A 26,055-nucleotide genomic window follows, 5' to 3' on the forward strand; every position below is an offset into this window, starting at 1 on the left:
TTCTACATCAGCTCCGCCTGGTGCTCAAACACCTCTGTACTGGCCAAGAAATGCACACCAGAACTTGAACTCCTCCTCATCAATTGCAGGCCAACCTACTCGCCCAGGGAGTTCTCCTCCTACGTCCTCGCGGGTGTGTATATCCCTCCTGATGCAGAGGTAAATGCTGCCCTGCGTGATACCATCATGCAGTGGGAGACAGCACTCCCGGACTCGCTGTTCATTATCTTGGGGGATTTTAACAAGGCCAACCTCCGCAAAGAGCTGCCCCGCTTCCATCAGCACATCACCTGCCCCACCAGGAGTGCCAACACCCTCGACCACTGCTACACGGCCCTGAAAGAAGCATATAAAGCGACACCGTGGGCAGCCCTAGGCTCATCTGACCACTGCATCATCCACCTGGTACCTACTTATAAAAGGCGCCTGGAAACCTGGAAACCTCAAAACCTGTCACTAAGTCCTCCAAAGTGTGGTCAAGTGAGGCCAAACTTCAACTTCAGGCCTGCTTTGACTGCACAGACTGGAAGGCCCTGGAATCGCCTAACTTGGACGAGTGGGCAGACAACGTATCCTCGTACATTAGCTTCTGCGAGGACTCCTGTATCCCAACTAAAACCTTCAAACTGTATCCAAACGATAAACCGTGGTTCTCAAAAAGACTACGACAACTACGGCGCAGCAAAGAAGCCGCACATAAGTCCGGCAACCAGGAGGAATACAAGAAGGCAAGAAACGACCTGAACAGAGAGCTGAGGTCCGCAAAGAAGTGCTACGCAGAAAAGCTGGAACAGAACCTCTCCTCAAACGACCCACGAGCCGTGTGGAAAGGACTGAAGGCTGCCACCAACTACAAGCCCCCCCCTCAGCATGCCACACCGAGCACTGAGCTTGCCGAGAGTCTCAGCGACTTCTACTGCAGATTCGAGAACCAGCCAGCACTTGCAGGACTCCCACAGCCCCCTGCACAATCTGCCACTGTAGCCCTGAGCCCTCACTCACCCCCACCGTCAGTGAGGGAGGCGGATGTACTGAAACACTTGCTAAGGTTAAATGCTAGGAAAGCCTCAGGCCCGGACGGAGTGTCACCAGCCTGCCTGAAAACCTGTGCTCGCCAGCTCGCTACCACCCTCTCTTCCATCTTCACAAGGTCCCTCCAGGAAGGCAAAGTTCCCGCGTGCTTCAAGAGGTCTGCCATTATCCCTGTCCCCAAAAAGCAGGGCATCCTCGACCTCAACAACTTCAGGCCCGTGGCACTTACATCCGTGATCATGAAAGCTTTTGAAAGCATGGTGCTACCCCTCCTTAAGCACTCTACTGAGGGACTGCTGGACCCGCACCAATTCGCGTACAGAGCGAACAGGTCCACAGATGACGCCATCAACATCTGCTTGGAGCACGTCTATGATCACCTGGATGGGCCGGACTCCTACGCCAGGATCCTCCTACTGGACTTCAGCTCAGCATTCAATACCATCAGCTCTAAAATACTTCAAGACAATCTCGCTGCGCTAGGAGTCCACCCCATCCTTCGCCTGTGGATCACGGACTTCCTCACCAACAGGTCCCAGGTCGTCAGGTTAGGCACCATCTCCTCACAACCTAGGATCACCAACACAGGGGCCCCACAAGGCTGCGTCCTGTCGCCGTTTCTGTTCTCTCTGTATACGAACAACTGCAAATCCACGTCAGACTCGGTAAAAGTAATCAAATTTGCCGATGACTCGACCATTGTAGGTCTCATCACCAAAAACGATGAGAAGGCGTACCGCCACCAGGTCAAAAGCATATGCCGCTGGTGCAGAGAGAACGGTTTGGTCCTAAACACAGCAAAACGGTGGAGATGATCGTTGATTTCAGGAGGCGCGCCTCTTCCCCGCCTCCAATCCACATTGATGGCATGGAAGTGGAAAGAGTCCCCAGTGTCCGCCTCCTGGGCACAACTATCTCCAATGACCTGAGGTGGAACACCAACACTGCCTCAACACAGAGGAAAGCCCAGCAGAGACTTTTCTTTCTCCGCCAACTGAAAAAGTTCGGTATGGCCCAAAAACTCCTGACAAATTTTTACTCCGCCACGATCGAATCCGTCCTATGCTCATCCATCCTGGTCTGGTACGCCAGCTCCTCCGCCAGCGACAAGCTCAAACTGCAGAGGGTCATCAAATCTGCAGAGAGGATCATCGGGAGATCCCTTCCAACTCTAGACCTCCTCTACCACTCCAGGCTGAACACCAGAGCATTAAAGATCGCCAACGACCCCTCGCACCCAGGCTACCACTTCTTTAATCGGCTCCCCTCGTGCCGGAAGCTCCGGTTCCGATCCATCTACACCAGGACCTCTAGACATAAGAACAGTTTCTTTCCCTCGGCTGTCAACCTCCTGAACTCTCTCCGTGGAAATGCCCATCCCCACCCCACAATACCATGACGCACTGAAGCACCCTGCACATAGACGCCTCTTCAGCTCAAGCGTACCTTTCGGATGTTTTTTTGTATTGTAATTATGCCACATTGTCTCCCTCTGCATAAAAGTTATAAAATGTTCTGTATTCTGTATAATGTTCTGTTCCTACTGCATGCCCTGTCCTGTATCTGTAAACACTGTATATCGTGTATCAGTACCCTGTACGTGCCAAGCCCAATTCCGGGCACGACCCAGTCGTGCTTGGCGAAATAAAGTTTCTGATTCTGATTCTGATTCTGATTCTGAATATGGACAAAACAACAGGCAGAGCCAGAGGCAGGCAAACCCGACAGGTCTGTTCAAGGTCATGCTGTCGTGATTTCATGCGGACCTCGACCAAAGTACAGTGTTCAGAAGAAGGCACGTGCCATAAACCCCCAATATTGTCAGGATGTAGTTGACTATTTAACACAGAACACCTCATCTTCCGCATGGAACCGTGACATATCTTCCTCCTCCAGCTCTGATTCTGGCACCCCTCTTAACACTCCGTTGGCAGCCATCACCAAAGTGCCATCATCCCATGGCTCAGCAGTGTGGAAATTTGTTTGTGTGTCTGCCTCAGATGAGAGCAATGCCATCTGTACTCTCTGCCACCGAAAATTGAGCCGTGGAAAGACCAAGACCAGCGTAGGGACAACTACCTTACGAAGGCACATGATTACAAAGCACAAACTGCAATGGGACGACCACCTGAGGAAAAGCAGCACACAAAAGCAAAGCCACACACCGCAGTGTAAGATACCATCACGCAATTATTTCTCAAAAAATACCCAAACTGTACCGTAATGTTGAAAGGCAAGTGGTGCCTGGCACAAAGCACTGGGTCAAGGGTCCGTCTGACCACGGATGCCTGGTTTGCAAAGCACGGTCAGGCCTGCCCGAAGACGGTCCCCATACACAACATCTCTGCCTGCACGCTGTGTGACTGCCTGCCCCAAGGCTAAGTCGGTCCCCACACAGCATCTCTGCCTGCAGGCCGCTTGACTGCCTTCTCTACCACCATCAACAGGGTCCAGGACTCCAGGTGGACTCCTGAATTTTTAAGGCCGCTAGCAGCGGCCACTATATTAATTTTTCTGGTGCGTTTACATGCCTGCCTAATTTTTCTGGCTGCACTGTGGCTGCAACAACAAAACAAAAGGCATGTACATGTGTCAATTCCCCTTCGTGATCGTTAACTTGCCGTGGTGAAGGGGCTTGCATATCACAATGAAGCAATGACCGGCTAAATGAGTGTGTTGGGGTTGTGGGGCACACCTGACCCAAGAAGATAGATAATAAGGTTGTTTCTTCATTGTGGACAGACCAAATTCGATCAGCTGGACACTCAGTTACTGTTGTTCTGTCATTGAGCTACCTCAGCCCGACCATATGGGCTTGAAAGCCACCATGGCCTGCACTCTCGCCATGGTGCGCACCAGTCCAGCATGGCCGTCAGTACACAAACAGCTGTTTGCGGTGTGTTACACAGTGAGTTTAGTCTATCAAAGTGAAGCAGTACACTAATTATACTCCCTGATTGATGTATACACACGCAAGTTGTTTTAAAGCACTTTAGGCCTCCAATTTAGCAATAAAATGTGATTTCTGCCCTTAAACCCTGCTGTGCGTCAAATCTTGATTTTTTCCCCAGGACTTTTGGCGTGTATCCCACTCCGCCATGCCCCCCTCCAGGTGTTAGACCCCTTGAAACATCTTTTCCATCACTTTTGTGGCCAGCATAAATGTTTCTAGTTTTGAAAGTTCGCCTTCCCATTGAAGTATATTAGCGGTTCGCAAGTTCGCGTGAACCCGAATTTTTGCGAGCCATCTCTGTCAGCAGCTCTTACACTCCCAGTCCTGATGCAGTTTGGAGTAAATAAGCATTTGAATTTATTTATACAAAGTAAACAACTTGGAATCATTTTTGCCAATTATCCAAACAATCAAACTCGAGGTCCTCCTATCTCACTTGCTTCTCATGCTATATCTGCAAATATCTGCATGGTAAAAATTGAAGAGGAATACCTTGATTCACAAAAACTTATAAGGAGAGCCATCCCTTTAAATGCTGATTTGTACAACTTGACAAGCAAGGAGCCAGCAACTTGATCTCTATATAGTCACAATTCGTAATAAACAAAACTGCTGTCTCACTGTACATACAAAATCATTTTAATTACAGCCTTGGCTACATGAAGATCACAAGACATTATTAAAACCCCCTCACATTTAAAATCAGCTGTACCTGGCCAGGAAATGCACGCTTTTATCTAAGAGGGACTAGATCTGGTCACCTGCTGCAAGGTGTGATCGCCCAGATGCAGCCTATGCTAAAAACACCTTGCAAACCAAGATCTAATTGTCCTCAGCCACCACCTGTACACCGCACGCACTGTGTTTATAACAATATAAACCGGCTTCCTGAAAACTAGTATGATTTGTAGCTGCAGTACTGTATGGCCATTGACTTCCACAGGGCGATGGGACAACTAATGCAGACAGGCAGTTCATACATTGGCATTTGCGGGCAGGGGGTCACAACATAGAGCATACGAGCTTCCACAGCCTTATGGTCTCTTACAGCTGATCAGCCTACAATACTTGCGCAGGTCAGATGGTGAGCTCCAGCTCACAGGGCCTTCCGTTCACCGCAGTGCACTGGGTGTACTGAACATTCTCCGCTGCTGTACAGTCTGTAACCTCCGTCCATGCAGGCCTCAGCGCTGCTAACGCTACGTTTTCGCTCATATGTAAGGAGCCAGGTCAGTGTTACAGCGTTACAAGTGGGGATGCCGCGCGAGCATTCCAGCGGTAGACACGCCCACCAACGCGTTTTGCCCCACCCACGGGGCTTTCTCAAGGTGTTTGAGTGACAACGGCTTCAGCCCTTCCTCTTTTGTATCATGACATCACAGTTCACGCCCACTCAGCTTCAGCGCTGCAATTACTTCTTGTATTATCTACATATATAAAGGTGGGAGGCTGGATTTCTGTAAAAGACACATCACTGTCTTAAAGTTCTCTTTAATCAGATACTTGACAGAAACATTAAACCAGTTTCTCTGTTTATAAAATAGCAAATGTATATTAACGCAGACCTGTCAGAGGATAAGACATAGATAGCAAAGACATTTCAGGACTCAGTCTCTTCATAGCTAGCCAGCAGTTCATAGAAGGTATGCTAGATTAGGATCTGTATTAAGGCCTTTTGGAGAAATTGTCCCCAAACGATAGATCCAGGTTTGCTCGATTTTGTACAGTTTCTTTTCTATGTCTCCACCACGAAAAGGAATCTGTTGTTTTATAATTCCTTTGAACACCAGGCCGTCAGGTTTCCCCTCATGGTAATCCATGAAGTGTTTGCCCAGCGGGCTATCAAGGTCCCCATTTCAGATATTGCCGATATGATCTCCAATCCGTCTACTTAATCGATTTTTCGTCTTCTCTATGTAAAGTAAATTACAGGGACATTTTATCGCATATACGACACGTGTCGAATTGCAATTTATATTGGCTCTGATATCAAAGACTTTGGTACCATCGAAGCTTGTGAATGTTCTACTTCTGTCCACATACCTACAGTTGACACATGATCCACAGGGGAACATTCCCTCCCTTCTAGGATATCTTTCCAACCATGTTGATGATTGTGTGGACTAAAATTCGGACCTTACTAGATGGTCCTTTAAATTCTTTGCCCTGCGGGCCGTTATAAACGGTCTTTCGCCAATGCATTGTTTGATTGTTTCATCAAGATACTGCAGATCACCAATAATCAGATTCTCTCTGTGTGCTGACACCGATCGTTACACAAACTAAGTGACAAAGGTGGCAATGTTGTTCTATTGTCCACCGATTATTACAAGCAGGAATGCCTGAGACGTTTAAATGATGAGGAGACTTACCTTAGACTGAGGTCGGACCCCTTTCCAGCAATTAAAGATAAAGTAAATCAACTGTTGAATGGTGGACGTGAGATGGGGGTGGTGTCAAAACAAGAATATGATTTGTCGTGTAGAAACATACCGTATACCGGTTTTCTACACGATACCCAAGATACATAAGCATGCAACACTCCCCCCCCCCCCCCCCCGGTTGTCCCATTGTTTCCGGCAATGAGGGCCCTCTGGAAAAACTTGGTAGGTATCTGGACCTCAAGCTAAAGGGTATGGTTGAGAAGTTGCCATCATATGTGAGGGACACAGGTGATGCCCTACAGGTATTGGACACGGTTAGGATGTCCGAGGAGGATATAATTGTAAGTATAGATGTGGAATCACTCTATACTTCGATCCCCAATGATGTTGGAATAGCAGCTGTGTCATTTTTTCTGAGTGAGCATTTCCCGCAGGCCCAGGAACATAACCAATTTATTTGTGAGGCCCTCGAATTGGTTCTGACATACAATTGTATGTATGTAATCGCCTTTGATGGTCGGTTCTACCGCCAGATCAGGGGCAAGTCAATGGGGGCATCCTGCGCTCCGGCCTACGCCTGTCTCCATCTAGGCCTGTGGGAGCGGCGGGATGTGTACCCAGGGCCGGGCCGAGGCATAGGCTGGAGAGGCTCCAGCCTCAGGGCGCAGTGTAGGAGGGGGCGCAGAATTCATTCAGCTGTCATTCCTAATTGTGTTTGAAGCAGAAAGAAATAATCAAAGGGGATACATGGCAGTGACTGCAAGCCAGATAACTAGATATTAAGGTGTTGGGGAGGTTGTGGGCCCTGTGGCGCCTCTTAGTCTAATAGCAATCAGTGTGTGACGGCTGGGGTGGGAGGGATGGAGGGGCGCACTTTGCTGTCTCAGCCTTGGGTGCTGGAGGACCTTGTCCCGGCTCTGTGTGTACCCACTGGACACCTTCCGGAGCAAGGTGGCGCTCTGGTTGAGGTTCATAGATCACGTGCTCCTGGTCTGGCGGGGAACCGAAGAACAGCTGTCCCTGTTTGTGGAAGGGTTGCAAAGCAACTCAAGAAACATCAGGTTGACCTATCAATATGATAGAGAGGTGTTATCCTTTTTGGATCTATTGATTAAAAAAGAAGATGGGAGACTTGTTACAAGCACTTATCGTAAGCCTACTGCAGGCAATACTTTATTACATTATTCAAGCTTCCATCTTCCGACACAGAAAAAAGCCATTCCAAATGGCCAGTTTACACGAATAAAACGTAACTATTCGAGGGACAGTGATTTTCATCGGGAAGCTTGTGAGCTAAAGCACAGATTTAAGATGCGGGGGTATCCTTCACGAATAGTAGAGGAAGCAGTAGGAAAACTTAACAAAAAAGACAGGGGGTCCCTGTTGACTGTGAAAAATAAGATGAGAGCATCTAAGAATGGAAAAGATGTAATAAGGTTCGTATTCGTAACTGAGTATGGTCCATACTGGAATGATCTACAAAAAATCCTCCAAAAACATTGGCATGTACTAATGCTTGATGAAACAATCAAACAATGCATTGGCGAAAGACCGTTTATGACAGCCCGCAGGGCAAAGAATTTAAAGGACCATCTAGTAAGGTCCGAATTTTAGTCCACACAATCATCAACATGGTTGGAAAGATATCCTAGAAGGGAGGGAATGTTCCCCTGTGGATCATGTGTCAACTGTAGGTATGTGGACAGAAGTAGAACATTCACAAGCTTCGATGGTACCAAAGTCTTTGATATCAGAGCCAATATAAATTGCAATTCGACATGTGTCGTATATGCGATAAAATGTCCCTGTAATTTACTTTACATAGAGAAGACGAAAAATCGATTAAGTAGACGAATTGGAGATCATATCGGCAATATCCGAAATGGGGACCTTGATAGCCCGCTGGGCAAACACTTCATGGATTACCATGAGGGGAAACCTGACGGCCTGGTGTTCAAAGGAATTATAAAACAACAGATTCCTTTTCGTGGTGGAGACATAGAAAAGAAACTGTACAAAATCGAGCAAACCTGGATCTATCGTTTGGGGACAATTTCTCCAAAAGGCCTTAATACCGCCCAATCTCCCTCCTTCCCTATGCTTCTAAACTCCTCGAACGCCTAGTCCACCAGCGCATTACCCAATACATCAACACCAATGCCCTACTTGACCCCCTACAGTCTGGATTCCGACCTGCGCACTCAACTGAAACAGCCCTCGCCAAGGTGGTCAACGACCTTACCCTTGCCAAGGCCAAAGGCAGTTATTCCATCCTGCTCCTCCTTGACCTCTCTGCAGCATTTGACACTGTTGACCACTCCCTCCTCCTCCAATCACTACAGTCCATGGGCATCCATGGGCTTGCCTTGGCCTGGATCTCCTCCTACCTATCCAATCGCTCCTTCACCACTTCCTTCAATGGCTCCTCCTCAACTCCTGCCCCCCTTTCAGTTGGGGTCCCCCAGGGCTCTGTTCTAGGCCCCCTTCTTTTCTCCATATACACTTCCTCAATTGGCAAGCTTATCTCCTCCCTGGGCTTCAATTACCACCTTTATGCAGATGACACTCAGATTTACCTCCATACCCCCGATCTCTCAGCCACCACCATAAACAAGGTCTCCTCGTGTCTCTCAGCAATTTCCTCCTGGATGTCAGCTAGGTTCCTAAAGCTTAACCTAGACAAAACTAAGCTCCTGATCCTTCCACCCCATGCTGCTGCACCCATCCCAGGTTTCCACCTCACAATCGACAACACAACCATTCTCCCTACCTCCCAGGCCCGCTGCCTGGGTGTCACCTTGGACTCTGACCTCTCCTTCATCCCACACATCCAAAACATCACAAGAGCCTGCAATTTCCACCTCCGTAATATCTCCAAGATCCGCCCATTCTTAACCCCGGACACGACCAAACTGCTCATCCATGCCCTCATCATCTCCCGCCTTGATTACTGTAACTCACTCCTTTCTGGCCTCCCCCTGAAACGCACTGCCCCCCTTCAATCAGTGATGAACGCGGCTGCAAGACTCATCCATTCTTCGCACCGCTCTGCATCCACATCTCCCCTTTGTGAATCCCTGCACTGGCTCCCTATCCGTCTCAGGATAAGTTTCAAGATTCTATGCCTGGCGTATAAATCTGTGCACAAAACATGCCCTACCTACATCTCGCAGCTTGTTCACAAGTATACACCAGGTCGCCCCCTCCGTTCCTCCAACGACCTTCGCCTCACCACCCCGCGCATTTCACACTCCCATGCCCGCCTGCAGGATTTCTCAAGAGCTGCCCCCACCCTCTGGAATGCCCTTCCACCACCCATCAGACTTGCTCCCTCTTTCAACACATTCAAGCAAGCCCTCATAACCCACCTCTTTATGATGGCCTACCCACCTCCTACCACACAGTAACTCTCTAAGGAATATTTAACAGCCCCCCCTAGTGTTTCCACCCCTCCCTTTAGATTGTAAGCCTCTGGCAGGGTCCTCCACTCCCTAGTGTAATCTACAGGATCATGTGCTCCTGTCCTATGACAGCCTGTACTTGTATTACTGGGCCTACCTAACCAGCCCATATTGCATGATCATGTATTTTGTACAATTTGTATGTATAACTTTGTTCTATGTGTATAACCCTATGTATGTCATCCTTGTATCATTGTATATATTTATTGTCCAGCGCTGCGTAATATGTTGGCGCTTTATAAATACAATAAATAATAATAATAATAATAATAATCTAGCATACCTTCTATGAACTGCTGGCTAGCTATGAAGAGACTGAGTCCTGAAATGTCTTTGCTATTTATGTCTTATCCTCTGACAGGTCTGCGTTAATATACATTTGCTATTTTATAAACAGAGAAACTGGTTTAATGTTTCTGTCAAGTATCTGATTAAAGAGAACTTTAAGACAGTGATGTGTCTTTTACAGAAATCCAGCCTCCCACCTTTATATATGTAGATAATACAAGAAGTAATTGCAGCGCTGAAGCTGAGTTGGCGTGAACTGTGATGCCATGATACAAAAGAGGAAGGGCTGAAGCCGTTGTCACTCAAACACCTTGAGAAAGCCCCGTGGGTGGGGCAAAACGCGTCGGTGGGCGTGTCTACCGCTGGAATGCTCGCGCGGCATCCCCACTTGTAACGCTGTAACACTGACCTGGCTCCTTACATATGAGCGAAAACGTAGCGTTAGCAGCGCTGAGGCCTGCATGGACGGAGGTTACAGACTGTACAGCAGCGGAGAATGTTCAGTACACCCAGTGCACTGCGGTGAACGGAGGGCCCTGTGAGCTGGAGCTCACCATCTGACCTGCGCAAGTATTGTAGGCTGATCAGCCATAAGAGACCATAAGGCTGTGGAAGCTCGTATGCTCTATGTTGTGACCCCCTGCCCGCAAATGCCAATGTATGAACTGCCTGTCTGCTTTAGTTGTCCCATCGCCCTGTGAAAGTCAATGGCCATAGTCATACAGTACTGCAGCTACAAATCATACTAGTTTTCAGGAAGCCGGTTTATATTGTTATAAACACAGTGCGTGCGGTGTACAGGTGGTGGCTGAGGACAATTAGATCTTGGTTTGCAAGGTGTTTTTAGCATAGGCTGCGGCTGGGCGATCACACCTTGCAGCAGGTGACCAGATCTAGTCCCTCTTAGATAAAAGCGCGCATTTCCTGGCCAGGTACAGCTGATTTTAAATGTGAGGGGGTTTTAATAATGTCTTGTGATCTTCATGTAGCCAAGGCTGTAATTAAAATGATTTTGTATGTACAGTGAGATAGCAGTTTTGTTTAATACGAATTGTGAATACCTTGATTCATGTCAAATAAAGCCCATGGCCCACTTCCATTTTATAGATTATAGTTTAGTTATCTAGTCTGAAAGTAAGGAGGATCTTCAATGCCTACAGTGTGCAGTGTGTGTGTGTGTGTGTGTGTGTTATCTGTGTATGTGTGTGTGTGTGTGTGTGTGTGTCTGTGTGTGTATATATGGGTGTATCTGTGTGTGTGTGTGTGTGTGTGTGTGTGTATCTTTGTATGTGTGTGTGTGTGTGTATATGGGTGTATGTGTGTGTGTGTGTGTTATCTGTGTGTGTGTGTGTGTGTGTGTGTGTGTATCTTTGTATGTGTGTGTGTGTGTGTGTATGGGTGTGTGTGTATGTATGGGTGTGTGTGTGTGTATGGGTGTATGTGTGTGTGTATGGGTGTATGTGTGTGTGTATGGGTGTATGTATGTTTGTGTGTGTGTGTAGGTTCGTACACACGTCAGATAAAAATCATTTGTACATGAACGAGAGCGATCTATTTTTGCAGGCACAACCGAAGATCGTTCATACAAACATAACAAACTATTTCGAACGACGCGTGTACACGACCAATATCGTTAGTCGTTTTTGATCCGTCCTGTTGGATTTTTTGTAATGACCAATGAGGAACGACCAAAGTGTGTACAGCTAATTTACCGATATAGAATGATCATTTGACACAGAATGCATGCGCCGTGTATACAGCCGCAGACTTCTCATCCGTACGCGTGAGTTGAATGAACGAATATTCTTTTTTTTACATTTTTTATTCATTTTTTGATTATTATTTTAAAGTAAAGACACAATCATTACTACCCACACTCACATAGCTACACGCTCTCATGCATTCACACTCATACACTGTTCACACAAACACTTAACCGATGATCGTTCATATCAGTACATTAATTGGTAGGTCTATGTCGTTATACATAAGTCATTTTCGATGTACATTACCTCACTTCCCTTAAAATATTGTTCTTTACATCGTTTGATTGTATTCTGCTTGGTGGTTGAACGGTCTGTACTTTATTGTTGTCTATCTTTGATTGCTCGTTTAGAACGATCATTCGTTTAAAAATGATCTGATGTGTGTACTTACCTTCAGTGTTATCTGTGTATGTGTGTTATCTGTGTGTGTGTGTGTGTGTGTGTGTGTGTGTGTGTGTGTGTGTATGGGTGTGTGTGTGTGTGTGTGTGTGTGTGTGTAGAAAGGGAGCAGGAAGTAGATTGTGCCATACAACACTTTGCAGGGAAATGTCCCCTGTGCAGATGGACTGACTCATCGGGTTGACAACATAAGTCTGATTATGTCACTACTAATGTAAGGAGTAGTTTTAAACCCTATAACTTTTTACTATAAAGGGTAAAAAACAAAACAAAAAAAAACACATCCAGTAAGAAAAAGAGTATTTCATTAACTAAACACAATTGGTTTTTAAAATCCCTATTAATAATACTGGATTGCAATTCAAATATTTTCCAATAACATGTTTTTCCTTCTGGTCCTAAAGGGGCACTATAGCAAACATTATGCTGTTCAATTATCCCCATCATCAGTTGTTTAATAGGAAACACAGTTTGCTTCCTTAAAACAGAAAGAATTTGCGATTATTCAGGTTGGAGTGAGCTCTGAGATGTCTCGCTGTGCATCACTGCTGAATATACAGTATGTAAATTAACCATTGTTGCCCTTAGAAGCTTACTAGGGACAGCATAATTTTCTCCATGCAGCTTGTGTTAAAAAATAGCTCCTAACGCAAAATCTGCTCCTGAAGGCTGTACATAGCTGACCTGCGTCAGTGCATCAGCCCTTCCTGAGGAGGTAGTGACAACGCGGGGGCTGACTGTTATCTGCTCTCTTCTAACTGGGATCAGCCTTCCGTGTCTTTTGCTTCTCACAGCTACAAAGTAAGTAAATAAACAGTTTCTGTTGTAACCTGTATGAAATCGCTAGCACCAGGCACGGGCTGAGTGGAAACCACCAGGCACTGAAGTTATCATCAAAGATTTAATCGCAACCGACAGTGTTGATGGCAGTTGTTATCATGACAGTTCGCAATATGGTACTGAATAGTTGACAGTTCGTTTGGTTGGTCCAATCAGGACATTCACCTTGCTCCAAGATCTTTTAAACTCTTTAGGTTGTATTTGTAGCACTCAATACACTTTACTCATAATACCTCCCCTCTGGATTGGGCTCCCCAAAACAAAAAACTAAATAAAATATAAATCAAATAATCAAAAAGAGTTAAAGAAAAGCAAATTAAAAGATAAATAAAATAAAAATATACAGTGACTGATGCACCCCTCTATACCATCAACACCACCCTCCTACAATAGAACTTTCTTTAAGTGCACTTTGACTTAAAGGCTGAATAAGCTTTGAACTTTGTAATGTTGCAACAATTGTATTCCAACTTAGTTGACTCTGTATCTTGATCAGGTATCACCTGATATCTCCTACAGTGTACTTTAATGTCACAAGATTTAATGTAACTCCACCTCTTCCACTTAGCTTTGTAATACTGACAGGTTCTCTTTAGATATCAGACTCTTTGTAACCATGCAGAACATATTAACAAATGAAGTTTAACTCTTGACTTGAAACGGACTTGACAGGGATAATGTCTCCATATAAAAGGACCTCATGCAAGCAGGGGCTGTGTCAGCTCAGCAGGGTACTCTAGGGAGGTTAAGAATGTCTCTCAGTGACAGTAGGTCCTGAACTTTTTATAATCAATAGCAACTTGTCAGCAGCTTTCTTCTGCATAAACAACTGTATTCTCAGCACAATGTCTCTGTGACTGTACAGCGCTCTCACATAGGCAGTCTTTAGCAATACTACTCAGGGTGTAATGCTTGGGGGTTATACTTTCTAAGTCAGAATGTGTGCTCAAGACTATGCAGCTGGGTAATGGAAGAGGCCACACAGATGGCCACAGGACTAATGAACAAGGAAGCAAGATTGCCCAGAGCAACTGCAGCTCTGGGCCGCCTATCACGCTAGAAGCTGTGTGATACAATACACAACAGACGTAGTCGGTAGCAGGCTAGGATAATACACGATAGATCAGATGGCAGTGGTACAGTAGACTAGACAGAGTCAGATCGGTAACAGGCTAAGGTCGTATCTAAGTCAGTCTAGCAGTCGCATTGAAATACATTAATTGAGTAATGACGTCGCATTAATATACAATGGCTGCTTAGTGTGATGCCTCACTAAGCCTCAGGCTGAGAAACAAGACAAATAACAGACAGCCAGACGGAATGTTTTGCCAATCTAGTCGCTGCCCCAGCGACAGAAAACATTCACACTAACATAGACAAGACTAACAGGTAGGAGCGTAACTAATGGCAACAGGTGCTTTAGTTACGTCCTCAGGAACAAGACAAGAAGGAATACTACCAGTCACCAATGTGGTGATGGCAGAATTCAAGCTATCAGGATCAGAAGAACTTCACTGTATCCCCGCGGATACAGCAAATGTCCAAGCAAGAAACAAGGTTAAACAATGTAATATACCATTCATATGAATGACCCAGCAACAACTCAGGGAGCTGTACGCTATGTCGGGCGGAGTCTGAAATGGGAGGCAGACGTTTATGTTGACATCAGCCAATGGATGCAGGCATGCAAATTTCCACACAGCTGAATGGTAATTACTCAATCCTAAGCCAGCTTGATTACAAGCTGCTAGCTGAAGGACTCTCATAACAAATACATGCAATATTATGCAACAACATGCATGTAGGAAATCCAGGGCTATCTGGCTGCAGTTCAACTGCAGCAAGCAATAGGAGGAGTCATGACAGCATCCTGAGCTGCTCTGAACTGCAGAGTGATTGCAAATGACAATGAGACGTATAGTGAATGCGCAACTGAATGCAAGCAGATAAGCCAGAACTGCCCGGTTGCAGTTCCACTGCAACCAATAGAACATGCTACAGGAGAGATCCTGACACAGGGACAGGATTTGGGCCTCTCCAGGTTCTAAGTTGCGATCATCATCAAGCTTACGCTGGACACTGGCTACTAACTGTACACACTTTATGGCTTAGATGTGGCTCTCAGGCCTATACTTATCTGACTGCGAATTTCTTTAGGTCAAGGTTAATCCGGGTCTGCCACCTCCAGCCTCTGGGTAGTGTACAGCTGACTGCCGCTGTCCTTACTTCTCGACTGTGTCTTTCACTGGATGGCCGCCGGATCCCCCTAGCTTCCGGGAGTCTGCTACGGCCTTTCTCTATGCTAGTCTGGGCTCCCACCCTGCTCCGCACTGCTTGCTCCTGCTTGCTCCTGCTCAAGTCCTCTCTCCTCCATGCTCTTTCTCGCTCTCCTGGCTCCAACTAGTTTCTACCGGTTACTCCCTTCTAGACCCTGCCCCCTGCGCCTGCGTTGTATCTCTCTGACAGGCCGGGCGGGGCTGTGGAAAGTCCCAGCAAATTCCCCTACTTTGCATACTGTGGTCGCTTAGCAACGGGTTATGTGACCTTCTCTTAACTTACTGCCCCTTCTCATGTGCCATTTTGGTTCTAGCAGCATGATACTTAGTCTTAAAGGCGCCACACATATAGTAATGCTTAAGTAATCTGTAACCCTCTTTTGGGGGGTTACACTGTTCCTGCTAGCTTCACAATATTTAGAGCCTGTTTATTTAGTTACATGTGAGAAGTCTGCAGTGTGTGCAGAGTAATACATCTGCTGTGTCAGAGACATGAAAGGTTGATAGCAGTTTCCTGTTGCATCCCCCATCATTAAGAGCTGATGTAATGACCCAGGTCATTTGTGTACAAAAGCAGATTTAGTGTTAGGAGCTATTTTTTATTTTAACACAAACTCAATGAAGAAAATGATGCTGTCACGATTACACAACGGATGCTGGGGGTAATGCAACAGCATCCTTTTCACCCCCATCAAGTGCCCCTTTAACCTGTCACATGATTGAAGAACCCGCATTAAAACTACATTCTCTGTCGATTCATTGTCCCAATAAAGCATTTGTACTTGGTGGTTAAGCATACATGTAACACCTGCTTTGACTAACTTTAACTATTTTTTTCCATGTATCCAATCAAAATCTTAGGTTTTGATAAACAGGGAGACAAAATGTGAACTTTTTAAACATTTCTTTAGGACCAGGAACATACTGTCCGGAGCCTTCATTAGAGAATGGAATGGTCGAATCTGGGTGGAAGCCTGACGGGTCATATGAAAGTGGCGATTCCATAACCCTAAAGTGTTACCCGGGGTATAAATTAATTGGGTCAAAGAAACTGACCTGTGGTGGATCTGATAGTGATTTGCAGTGGCAAGGGGAATTTCCAGTGTGTGAGAAGCGTAAGTACCAGAAATGTTAAGACATGTTGGTTAGGTAAGTGAACTGAAAAAGGTGATCCCAATACATACTAGGCCATTTTTTTTACTAATACCGGTACATGAAAACTTAATGTGAATTTCCACTCTGGGCTGGTTCACTCTGCAAGAGCTTTTCAAGTGCCAGTAGGAAAGATCTTCCTAATGCAATGCTATGGGTGAGAACACACACGTTAGCAAGAGCTTTTAAAATCATAAGCACCAGGGAAAAAGCTCTTATAGTGTGAACTAGTCCTTACTAAACAAAAATATTATATATACATGTATCAATCTTCTCAACTATTTGTCAATGTAATATTATCATAAATTAATCGACATGTTAAACTGAACCAGGGTAGATTTGAAAGACAAAATGCCAGTGAGCCGGAAGTCTCATTACTTTTCTAATCTGGAATGTACACTCTAAGCATCAGTAGAGAAAGCCCAAGTACCTTCCTTTTTTTGCATGAGTAATTAGGTGCATACAGCAGAAGCATTTGTTGCCTATTCTTCTTTCCATGCTTGCACAAACTGGGTGCCTGTCAGCTGTTCTTACCCTCAGGGCCGGATTTCTACTTTTCGACACCCAAGGCCAGAGATCACCAGTTGCCCCCCCCCCCCCCCCCCCAATCTAAATGAAGCATGTACATGTGTTTGATTATAGCGCATGGCATGCTCTGTCAGTTGTATTTCCCCCCTACATCCCCGACAATGTTAAGTTGGTCCCACGTCAAAAACTGGCCAAACTATGACTATGGTAGAGATAAGATTTTGAGCTCCTTTGAGGACAGTCAGTGACATGACTATGTACTCTGTAATGTGCTGCAGAAGATGTCAGTGCTATATAAATACATAATGATATGGTAGGACATTAGACTATGACTATGGTAGGATTAGAGTGTGAGCTCCTCTGAGGACAGACAGTGACATGACTATGTACTCTGTGTGTGGCTGGATAGTGTAATGGTTAAGGGCTCTTCCTCTGGCGCAGGAGACCATGGTTCGAACCTTGGCTCTGCCTGTTCAGTAAGCCAGCATCTATTCAGAAGGAGACCTTAGGCAACTCTCCCTAACACTGCTACTGCCTATAGAGTGCGTTCTAGTGGCTGCAGCTCTGGCGCTTTGAGTCCGCCAGGAGAGAAGCGCTATATAAGTGTTTATCTTTAAAGTGCTGCAGAAGATGTCAGTGCTATACAAATACATAATAATAATATCTTATTTTGTACCCAGCTCTGGTACACTTTGAATACATTGGCAGAAGTTCACAGATAAGCATGACAGAGAAAGTGGCTAGAGAAAGCAAGAAGAGTGGGTTGGCAGGGAAAGTGAGACAGGACAGTGGGCATAGAGATAATGAGAGGGATAATGAGAGCACTAGCCTAGAGAGAGAGAAGAGACAGGGTGGGCAGTGCAATAATACAACTATTTTGTCAGCCCAGTTAGATTACAAGTATGTATATATATATATATATATATATATATATATATTTGCAGAACATAATCATTCTGCCTTTGCAGCCCCCACTAACATCCCACACACAGCACAGAGGGACAATGCCTGCACCCCCAGTGTTCTCTCCCCCAAACATTGCCTGGTCCATGGTAAGTTTCAGAATGCAGCCATGCAGCCCCCCCTATCTCACTTGCTCCTCATGCTATCTCTGTGCAAATCTCTGCATGACTAAATTGGAAGAGGAATACCTTGATTCATGTCAAATAAAACCCATGGCCTACTTTCATTTTATAGATTATAGTTTAGTTATCTAGTCTGCAAGTGTGGAGGATCCTCTTCAATTCCTACAGTGCAGTGTGTGTGTGTGTGTGTGTGTGTGTGTGCGTGCGTGCGTGCGTGCGTGTGTGTGTGTAGTGGTGCTCAGCAGAGCTCGAATATTCGAGTAGCTCGAATATTCGAGCTCTTTTTCAGCTATTCGAGCAAGGTATTTGAGCTCCGAATAGCTGGAGCTATTCGAATGGGCTATTCGAGTGATCTCGAATAGCCCATTCACTATTCGCGCTATTCGAGCTAACAGCGCTATTCGAGCTCGAATACCGAGCTCGAATAGCGTCATAGCGCAGATTGATGTCCTTAGAGCCAATCAGAGGGCTCCCAGAGTCCCAGGCCCTCTGACGGCAGCCAATCACAGAGGGGGACCCTGGCCAGCCCCTACCCTATAAATAGCGGCCGCCATGTTCCGTTTCTCCGTCCTTGCCTGACTTTGCACAGAGAGAGATCTGCTCCTTTGTGCGTTGGCTTAGCAAGAGCTTTATTGTGGTCATTTACCTAGCGTTTTTGCTCACATACACCTCCTATATACACCTATATTGTTGTTAGTTAGATAGACATTGTATTTTAGTTAGTAGCTTTTGTGTTACATAGAGAGAGACAGCTGCTGCAGGCTTACAGCTTTAGGCCTCAGGGCCTGCCTGTGTGGGCAGCTGTTCTCTCCTGTCCTCTGTTTATTTCTCATCTATACCAGTATTTCTGCTGTCCTTTACTACTGATTGATTGTATTTTGTATTGTAGTTATATACTGTAACTGTACTAGGACACTCACTGTCACTGTTCATAGGCTAGCTCCTGCGTGTGCGTGCACTCACTGTCTGTGTACTGTACACACACTCTATTTCCTTCTGAATAGTTATATACTGTAACTGTACTAGGACACTCACTGTCACTGTTCATAGGCTACTAGCTCCTGTGTGTGCGTGCACTCACTGTCTGTGTACTGTAGTGTACACACACTCTATTTCCTTCTGAATAGTTATATACTGTAACTGTACTAGGACACTCACTGTCACTGTTCATAGGCTACTAGCTCCTGCGTGTGCGTGCACTCACTGTCTGTGTACTGTACACACACTCTATTTCCTTCTGAATAGTTATATACTGTAACTGTACTAGGACACTCACTGTCACTGTTCATAGGCTAGCTCCTGCGTGTGCGTGCACTCACTGTCTGTGTACTGTACACACACTTTATTTCCTTCTGAATAGTTATATACTGTAACTGTACTAGGACACTCACTGTCACTGTTCATAGGCTAGCTCCTGCGTGTGCGTGCACTCACTGTCTGTGTACTGTACACACACTCTATTTCCTTCTGATTACTGATTGATTATTGTAATTTCTAGTTGTACTTACTGTTACTACTTACTGTACTAGTAGGGACACTCAGTCACTGTTCATAGGCTAGCTCCTGCGTGTGCGTGCACTCACTCACTGTCTGTGTACACACACTCTATTTCCTTGTGGTTATTATTACTGATTATTTTAACTTCTAGTTGTACTTCCTGACTGTTACTACTTACTTACTGTACTAGACACTCACTCAGTCACTGTTCATAGGCTAGCTCCTGCGCGTGTTTGCGCGTGCGTGCACTCACTGTCTGTAGTGTACACACACTCTATTTCCTTGTGATTATTACTACTGATTATTGTAACTTCTAGTTGTACTTCCTGACTGTTACTACTTACTTACTGTACTAGACACTCACTCAGTCACCTCGCCCACCAACCCACTCCATTAAAGTACCCCACTTTTCACCCGCCCTTTTAAAAAACTTTTGTGTTTACGCCCAAAACATCGAAGATGTCTGGAAGTGGCAGCCAGTGCGGTTTGGGCAAGGGGAAGGGCAGCAAGGGAATCAGGTGGAGAGGGAGCAGCATTGTGGCAAGCCGCGGGCGCGGCCGCGCCACCATGCACAGTTCCGCAGCAGCAGCGTCAGTGGCTAACATTCCTCCTATAGCCACTGGCCGTGGACGCCTTGGGCGCCGCCCAGCAGGAGCATCTGCAACTCACGCTGCAGAGACACAGCAGCAGCAGCGTGTAGCACCTGCTCCGATTTTCCTCCAGCCGGGTCGGAAACGTCCCATTGAGGAAAAGGATGCAGCCACTGTGGTGCAACTGATGACGGAGGATGAGCAGCCCGCCATCAGCTCTGCATCCGAGGCCTCCACCCTCACCACCACCACCACCCCTGTTCGCAGCAGCCGCCCAGCAGGGCCTGGGGAGGAGGCCAGTTCACCGTCAGTCGCCGACCTGTCATTCAGCAGTCTTTTGACCCCAGGCATCATGAGTAAATTGTCTGCTGTTGTTGGCGATCTTGAGGAGGAGATGCTGATGGGCACTTTGGGGGAGGAGGGATTGGACAGCAAGACTGTGGCGACAGTCAAGCAGCCCATCCATGCATCAGGAGAGGAGTTTGGGGGGTCATCATCCCAGCAGGACATGTTTCAGGAGGGGGAGGATGATGATGACACGGTGACAGACAGAGACTGGGTGCCACCGGCTCCAGGGGATGTCGTCATCAGCAGCTCTGAGGAGGAGGAGGAGGATGCGCTTGTGGGCCTTGCAAGGAGGCGCATCATTGCAAGCATTGGCAGCAGTAGGCAGGTCCCCCAGCCTGCTGGTGTCTCAGGCTCAGCAGCAGCAGCAGCAGCATCTGCCAGTACCACCACCAGCCGCACCCAAGCCCCCCCCCCAACCACCACAGGGAGACAGGCAGCAGCGGTTACATGCCGTAGGGGGTTGTTTTTGTCACCAATCTGGCGCTTTTTCACCATGCCCACAGTGTACAGCAAGTACGCCACTTGCAACCACTGTCAGCGGAAGTTGAGCAGAGGTGCAGACCCCTTAAAGTTCAGCACCAGCTCGCTCATCAACCACCTTGCTGCGAAACATTTCCACCAGCATGAGGAGTTCCAGAGGCTGAAGGCATCTGGTGCTGGCAGTGGCACCACACCCATCACTGCACAGCCTTCAGCAGCAGCAGCAGCAGCAACAGCAGCCACCCGCCCTCCTGCTCCTCCAGCAGCACCAGCAGGAGTGCGGAAACGCACTGCTCCTCCCCCCTCTGCAACTCCTGCCGCCGACACTGAGGCCTGTTCTGGCAGCCAGTCCTCAGTGGCCTCCTCTGCTGTCTCCGCTGATTCCCGTGCCAGCAAAAAGCGACGCCAGAGCCTTTTGAGCGAGTCCTTCCAGGGGGTGGTTAGGGCTCTGCCTCCCAGCAGCCGTCACGTGCGGCAGCTGAACGGCTTGCTGGCACGGGCCATGTGCTCCCAACTCCTGCCGTACACGCTCGTGCAGAAGGGGAGCGACATGCGTGCGCTGCTTGCTTGTGCAGCCCCAGACTGGCAGCTCCCCAGCAGACACTTCTTCGCCCGCAAGGCCATTCCTGCACTGCACCGCTTTGTGATGGCCAATGTGGAGCGAGGGCTGGAGCACGCGGTTGGTGAAAGGGTCCACGTCACCATGGACTCCTGGAGCAGCCGCTTCGGGACAGGCCGCTACCTGTCCTTCACTGTCCACTGGGTCAGCTTGGTGGAAGGGGGTGAGGATGGGAGAGCAGCAGCGGGCACAGCAGCAGCAGCAACACAGTGGGTGGTGCCACCCCGCAGGGTCGGGGGAACTGCAGCAGGTTCCTCCGATCCTCTGCCATCCTCCGGCACACCTGGCCAAACCCCCCGCCTCAGCAGCAGCGTGAAGGCCCGCCACTGCCAAGCGCTGCTGCACTTGGTCAGCCTTGGGAAGACCAAGCTGACGGCAACCCATGTGTTGGCCAAACTCCAGGAGCAGGAGAGGATTTGGCTGACCCCCAGAGGCCTCAGAGTCGGAGAGGTGGTGGCCGACAATGGGGCCTCTTCCCAATGGCAGCGCACATGCTGACGTGCCTGCGCAGGGACCCCAGGGTGATCCAGATGAAGCAGAGGGAGGACATCTGGATCAGCATGATGTTGGACCCGCGCCTCAAGGGGAAGTTGAGCCAGTTCCTGCCGCCTGCAGGAGGAGACCCAGCGCAACAAATAAGGAGCTTGCAGCAGGCCCTTGTTGAGCGCTTGGAGGAAGCCTTCCCCCAGCCTTCCACCCCCACTGTCCAGCCAGCACAGAGGCAGCAGCAGGTGCCTGCATCCAGCAGCAAGCGCCCCACAGACCTGCTGTCTCTCAGCCACGAGCTCTACAGGACTGTAGAGGCTCCGGCAGCAGTGACTAGAGAGGAGGTGCATGCAGCAGCATCCTCCTCCGGTCACAGCCAGCGCCTGACCCGCATGGTGGCTGACTACATGGGGTCCTACAGCGGGCTTGACAGCGATGCCCCTGTTGATCCCATGGAGTATTGGGTCAAGCGCCTGGAGATCTGGAGCGAGCTGGCGCAGTACGCCCTGGAAGTGCTGTCCTGCCCCCCTTCCAGCGTGCTGTCCGAGCGCTGCTTCAGTGCAGCTGGTGGTGTGGTCACCGAGAAACGCTCACGTCTGTCTCACAAGTCTGTGGACAGACTGACGTTTCTCAAGATGAACCAGGCGTGGGTGGAAGGCGAGTTCTTGGCCCCTGTTGTTGGCGAGAGGGGGACATGAACTGGCTGCCGGAACTTAGAACCATCGTTAATGTGCCTTACCACCCTTTACCACCTCCTGGCTCCTGCTCACTAAGCCAGCCTGGTTCACTTTGACTATTACGTCACCTGCAGCCACACATTTTACAACTACAGTGGGCTGCTGTGTACTGCCCTTCTGCTGTCTGTCTGTGTTTCCCACTGCCAGGGTACACAGAATTACCTTCTGCTGCCACTCTGCCACCAGCTATTACGTCAAACAATAGCTATATATCTGTGTAATTGGTTGTAAAACCAAAACTACAAAACCATTAAAAAAAAAAAAAAGGTTTAATTTTTCTGAGGTGCCCGGGTTGAAAACTGTGTTGTCCCAGTTGTGTATTGGACACGATGTGGGCTGCACTACCGCTGTCTGGGACCTCCTGTTGTGTTTATTTACAGCCCTGGTATCACCCGCTAGGTACCAGGGCTATTATGTCACGCTGCCTGCCTGCGGCCACACTCACACTACTCCTCCATTCCTCCTGCTGCTGCTGCTGTCTGTCTGTGTTTCCCACTGCCAGGGTACACAGAATTACATTCTGCTGCCACTCTGCCACCAGCTATTACGTAAAACAATAGCTATATATCTGTGTAATTGGTTGTAAAACCAAAACTACAAAACCATTAAAAAAAAAAAAGGTTTAATTTTTCAGAGGTGCCCGGGTTGAAAACTGTGTTGTCCCAGTTGTGTATTGGACACGATGTGGGCTGCACGACCGCTGTCTGGGACCTCCTGCCTGCTGTGTTTATTTACAGCCCTGGTATCTCCCGCTAGGTACCAGGGCTATTATGTCACGCTGCCTGCCTGCTGCCACACTCACACTACTCCTCCATTCCTCCTGCTGCTGCTGCTGTCTGTCTGTGTTTCCCACTGCCAGGGTACACAGAATTACATTCTGCTGCCACTCTGCCACCAGCTATTACGTCAAACAATAGCTATATATCTGTGTAATTGGTTGTAAAACCAAAACTACAAAACCATTAAAAAAAAAAAGGTTTAATTTTTCAGAGGTGCCCGGGTTGAAAACTGTGTTGTCCCAGTTGTGTATTGGACACGATGTGGGCTGCACGACCGCTGTCTGGGACCTCCTGCCTGCTGTGTTTATTTACAGCCCTGGTATCACCCGCTAGGTACCAGGGCTATTATGTCACGCTGCCTGCCTGCTGCCACACTCACACTACTCCTCCATTCCTCCTGCTGCTGCTGCTGTCTGTCTGTGTTTCCCACTGCCAGGGTACACAGAATTACCTTCTGCTGCCACTCTGCCACCAGCTATTACGTCAAACAATAGCTATATATCTGTGTAATTGGTTGTAAAACCAAAACTACAAAACCATTAAAAAAAAAAAAGGTTTAATTTTTCTGAGGTGCCCGGGTTGAAAACTGTGTTGTCCCAGTTGTGTATTGGACACGATGTGGGCTGCACGACCGCTGTCTGGGACCTCCTGTTGTGTTTATTTACAGCCCTGGTATCACCCGCTAGGTACCAGGGCTATTATGTCACGCTGCCTGCCTGCTGCCACACTCACACTACTCCTCCATTCCTCCTGCTGCTGCTGCTGTCTGTCTGTGTTTCCCACTACCAGGGTACACAGAATTACATTCTGCTGCCACTCTGCCACCAGCTATTACGTCAAACAATAGCTATATATCTGCGTAATTGGTTGTAAAACCAAAACTACAAAACCATTAAAAAAAAAAAGGTTTAATTTTTCATAGGTGCTCGGGTTGAAAACTGTGTTGTCCCAGTTGTGTATTGGACACGATGTGGGCTGCACGACCGCTGTCTGGGACCTCCTGCCTGCTGTGTTTATTTACAGCCCTGGTATCTCCCGCTAGGTACCAGGGCTATTATGTCACGCTGCCTGCCTGCTGCCACACTCACACTACTCCTCCATTCCTCCTGCTGCTGCTGCTGTCTGTCTGTGTTTCCCACTGCCAGGGTACACAGAATTACATTCTGCTGCCACTCTGCCACCAGCTATTACGTCAAACAATAGCTGCTCACATTACTCCTCCATTCCTCCTGCTGCTGCTGCTGTCGGTCTGTGTTTCCCACTGCCAGGGTACACAGAATTACCTTCTGCTGCCACTCTGCCACCAGCTATTACGTCAAACAATAGCTATATATCTGTGTAATTGGTTGTAAAACCAAAACTACAAAACCATTAAAAAAAAAAAAGGTTTAATTTTTCAGAGGTGCCCGGGTTGAAAACTGTGTTGTCCCAGTTGTGTATTGGACACGATGTGGGCTGCACGACCACTGTCTGGGACCTCCTGCCTGCTGTGTTTATTTACAGCCCTGGTATCACCGCTAGGTACCAGGGCTATTATGTCACGCTGCCTGCCTCATTGACTGCCTGCTGCCACACACTCATCCTCCTCCTCCTGCTGCTGAATTTACCTCCTGCTGTCTGTGTGTTTCCACTGCCAGGGAGCACATACAATGGCGCTTCCAACATGCGTGCGCCACCAGCTATTTGTTACGCTCAAAAATAGCTGCATTTCTTTCAAAAAAAAATTTAAAAGAGAAATAAGTGAAGAAGAAGAAGACGATATAGAAAAAGGAGAAGAAGAAGAAGAAGGAGAAGAAGAAGATGAAGAAGATGAAGATGAAGATGAAGATGAAGAAGATGAAGATGAAGAAGATGAAGATGAAGATGAAGAAGATGAAGATGAAGATGAAGAAGATGAAGAAGATGAAGATGAAGATGAAGATGAAGAAGATGAAGAAGATGAAGATGAAGATGAAGAAGATGAAGAAGATGAAGATGAAGATGAAGATGAAGATGAAGAAGATGAAGAAGATGAAGATGAAGAAGATGAAGATGAAGATGAAGAAGATGAAGATGAAGATGAAGATGAAGAAGATGAAGATGAAGATGAAGAAGAAGAAGATGAAGATGAAGATGAAGAAGAAGAAGAAGAAGATGAAGAAGATGAAGAAGATGAAGAAGATGAAGAAGAAGATGAAGATGAAGAAGATGAAGAAGATGAAGATGAAGAAGATGAAGAAGATGAAGATGAAGATGAAGATGAAGAAGATGAAGAAGATGAAGATGAAGATGAAGAAGATGAAGATGAAGAAGATGAAGAAGATGAAGATGAAGAAGATGAAGAAGATGAAGAAGATGATGAAGGTGAAGATGAAG

General features: G+C 47.3%; 1 protein-coding gene across 1 annotated transcript in view; it reads left to right on the top strand.

The window, feature by feature from the left end:
* Positions 1-26,055, top strand: part of LOC137529171 (complement receptor type 2-like) — a 313,982-nt gene that overhangs the window by 226,662 nt on the left and 61,265 nt on the right. Inside the window, exon 16 of the mRNA XM_068251204.1 lies at positions 16,311-16,514. Within this exon, the coding sequence (XP_068107305.1) occupies positions 16,311-16,514 (204 nt within the window). The remainder of the gene's footprint in view (positions 1-16,310; positions 16,515-26,055) is intronic.

Source organism: Hyperolius riggenbachi, chromosome 1 (assembly GCF_040937935.1).
Source record: "Hyperolius riggenbachi isolate aHypRig1 chromosome 1, aHypRig1.pri, whole genome shotgun sequence".
Taxonomy (NCBI): domain Eukaryota; kingdom Metazoa; phylum Chordata; class Amphibia; order Anura; family Hyperoliidae; genus Hyperolius; species Hyperolius riggenbachi.